Source organism: Numenius arquata, chromosome 3, assembly GCF_964106895.1.
Source record: "Numenius arquata chromosome 3, bNumArq3.hap1.1, whole genome shotgun sequence".
NCBI lineage: Eukaryota > Metazoa > Chordata > Aves > Charadriiformes > Scolopacidae > Numenius > Numenius arquata.
Window position 1 is genome coordinate 23,393,793 of NC_133578.1, and position 1,847 is coordinate 23,395,639.

General features: G+C 77.5%; 1 protein-coding gene across 1 annotated transcript; it reads right to left on the minus strand.

Annotated features, from left to right (window-relative positions):
* DLX2 (distal-less homeobox 2) lies at positions 1–1,286 on the minus strand. The gene is made up of 3 exons (XM_074145607.1): positions 962–1,286; positions 550–737; positions 1–294 (listed from the first exon to the last, which is right to left on the minus strand). Exons 1-3 carry the CDS (start codon positions 1,284–1,286, stop codon positions 1–3), a joined length of 807 nt encoding a protein of 268 aa, XP_074001708.1.
* Positions 1,287–1,847: the final 561 nt, after the last annotated feature.

A 1,847-nucleotide genomic window follows, 5' to 3' on the forward strand; every position in this document is an offset into this window, starting at 1 on the left:
CTAGAAGATGCCGCCGCCGCCGTGGTGGTGCGGGGGCTGCGCCGGCTGCGGGAGGGGTGCGGCGGCCGGCGGGTACCACGAGTAGCTGCCGAGGAACGCGGCGGCGGGGCTAGGGCTGGCGGTGCCGGCGCCGCCGCCCGCCGTGCGCGGGTGCGGAGCGAAGTCCCAGGCGGGGGGCGAGGCGGGGGGCGGCGGCGGAGAGGCGCTGCGCCGGGGGGGCGGCTCCGCCGGGATCTCGCCGCTCTTCCACATCTTCTTGAACTTGGAGCGGCGGTTCTGAAACCAGATCTTCACCTGCGGGGAGAGAGGCGTCAGGCGGCCGCAGCCTCCGCGGGGCCACCCCGGCGCCCGGGCCGCCCGCGGCGGGGCAGGGACGAGCAGCTTTCGCAGCCCCGAGCGGTGCCCGCGCTGCCTTGGCGGCGCGGCCGCTTCCCCCGCACGCCCACCCCGGGGCCGTCGAGGCGCCGCCGGTCGCCTCGCACCCGACCCCACGGATGGCGAGCGGCCCCCGGCGGGACGTGCCCGGGCCCCGCGGCAGGAGAGCCCTACCTGTGTCTGGGTGAGGCCGAGGGAGGCCGCCAGCTCCGCTCTCTCGGGCAGGGCGAGGTACTGGGTTTTCTGGAAGCGCCGCTGCAAGGCCGCCAGCTGGAAGCTGGAGTAGATGGTCCGAGGCTTCCGCACTTTCTTCGGCTTCCCGTTCACGATCCTGATCTCGGGCTCGCAGTCTTCCTTCTCTGCTGCGGCAGAAACGGCGGCCCCGGTGAGGAGAGGCGCCCCCGCAGCTCCGGGCCCTGCCCGCAGCCCGGCAGCACCGCCCGCCCCGTCGGGGCGGCCCGCCGGGGACGAGCCCCCTCCCGTCCCACCCCGGGTCCCGAGCCCCGACCGCCTCCTCGCCGGGCACGGAGGGGCCGCCCGGCTCCCGCCGCTTCCCCGAGCCGCCCGCCCCGGGGCTCGGACGTACCGGAGTCGTTGTTGGCCGGAGAGGCCCTGCTGCCGTAAGGCCCGTAGGAGCCGTAGGCGCCCGCATAGGCCAGGTCGTAGCCGGCCTTGGCAGAGTAGGGGGCGGTGCCGCCGCCCGCGTAGGGGTAGGCTCCCACCGGGCCGTAGGGCGGCCCGCCCGCCGCGCCGTGCTGCTGGTTGGTGTAGTAGCTGCTGTCGGTGGCAGTGGAGACGGGCAGCGTGGGGGATTCCTGCGGCTTGTGCAGGCCGCCGTGCTGGTGGTAGCTGCCGGCGGAGATCTGGCTGGCGTGCATGTCCGGCACCAGGCTCTCCAGCACCCCGGTCATCCCGTGCCCCCGCCCGCCGGGGCACGGGCCACCGCCGCCCCGCGGCCGTCCCCACCGGGGAGAGGCGGTCAGGGCCGCGCCACCATGCTCGCCACGCCGCTCCGCGCTGCGCTCCGCGGGCCGGCGGGGCCGGGCCGGGCCGGGGCAAGAACCGCGCTCCCGCCGCCGCCAGCGGGACGGGCTCTGCGGCGCCGCGCGCCGCCGGGACGGCATTTAACACCGGTCACGTGGCGCGGCGCACGTCACCTAGCAACAGCCAATGGGGCGCCCGGCCGCGCCGTATCCCGGCGGGTTGGCGGGGCGCGGGACGGGAGCGGCGCTCGGCGCGGGCACGAGTGGCCGCGGGGTCGTGCATCGCGCGGGGCTGCGCGGTGCCATCGACCGCCCCGACGCCGGGACCGGAACCGGGACAGGGACCGGAACCGGGACCGGAGCCTTCCCCGGACCCACCATACGGCTCATGTCGCCGCCCCTCTCCGCCGCCGGCGGCGCGGTCCGACGGGGCGGTCCGAACCTCGGGTTGCGGCTCGGCTCGGCCCGGCCGCTTCTGCCGCGTTGTGC

What these genes read in the sequence shown, in the direction of transcription:
- DLX2 (XM_074145607.1), bottom strand. Translation starts at nt 1,286, where the DNA reads ATGACCGGGGTGCTGGAGAGCCTGGTGCCGGACATGCACGCCAGCCAG. An exon ending in TCCGGCCAACAACGACTCCG is followed by an intron (nt 738 to 961) that starts GTACGTCCGAGC and finishes TTTCTGCCGCAG; the next exon opens with CAGAGAAGGAAGACTGCGAG. An exon ending in TCGGCCTCACCCAGACACAG is followed by an intron (nt 295 to 549) that starts GTAGGGCTCTCC and finishes CTCTCCCCGCAG; the next exon opens with GTGAAGATCTGGTTTCAGAA.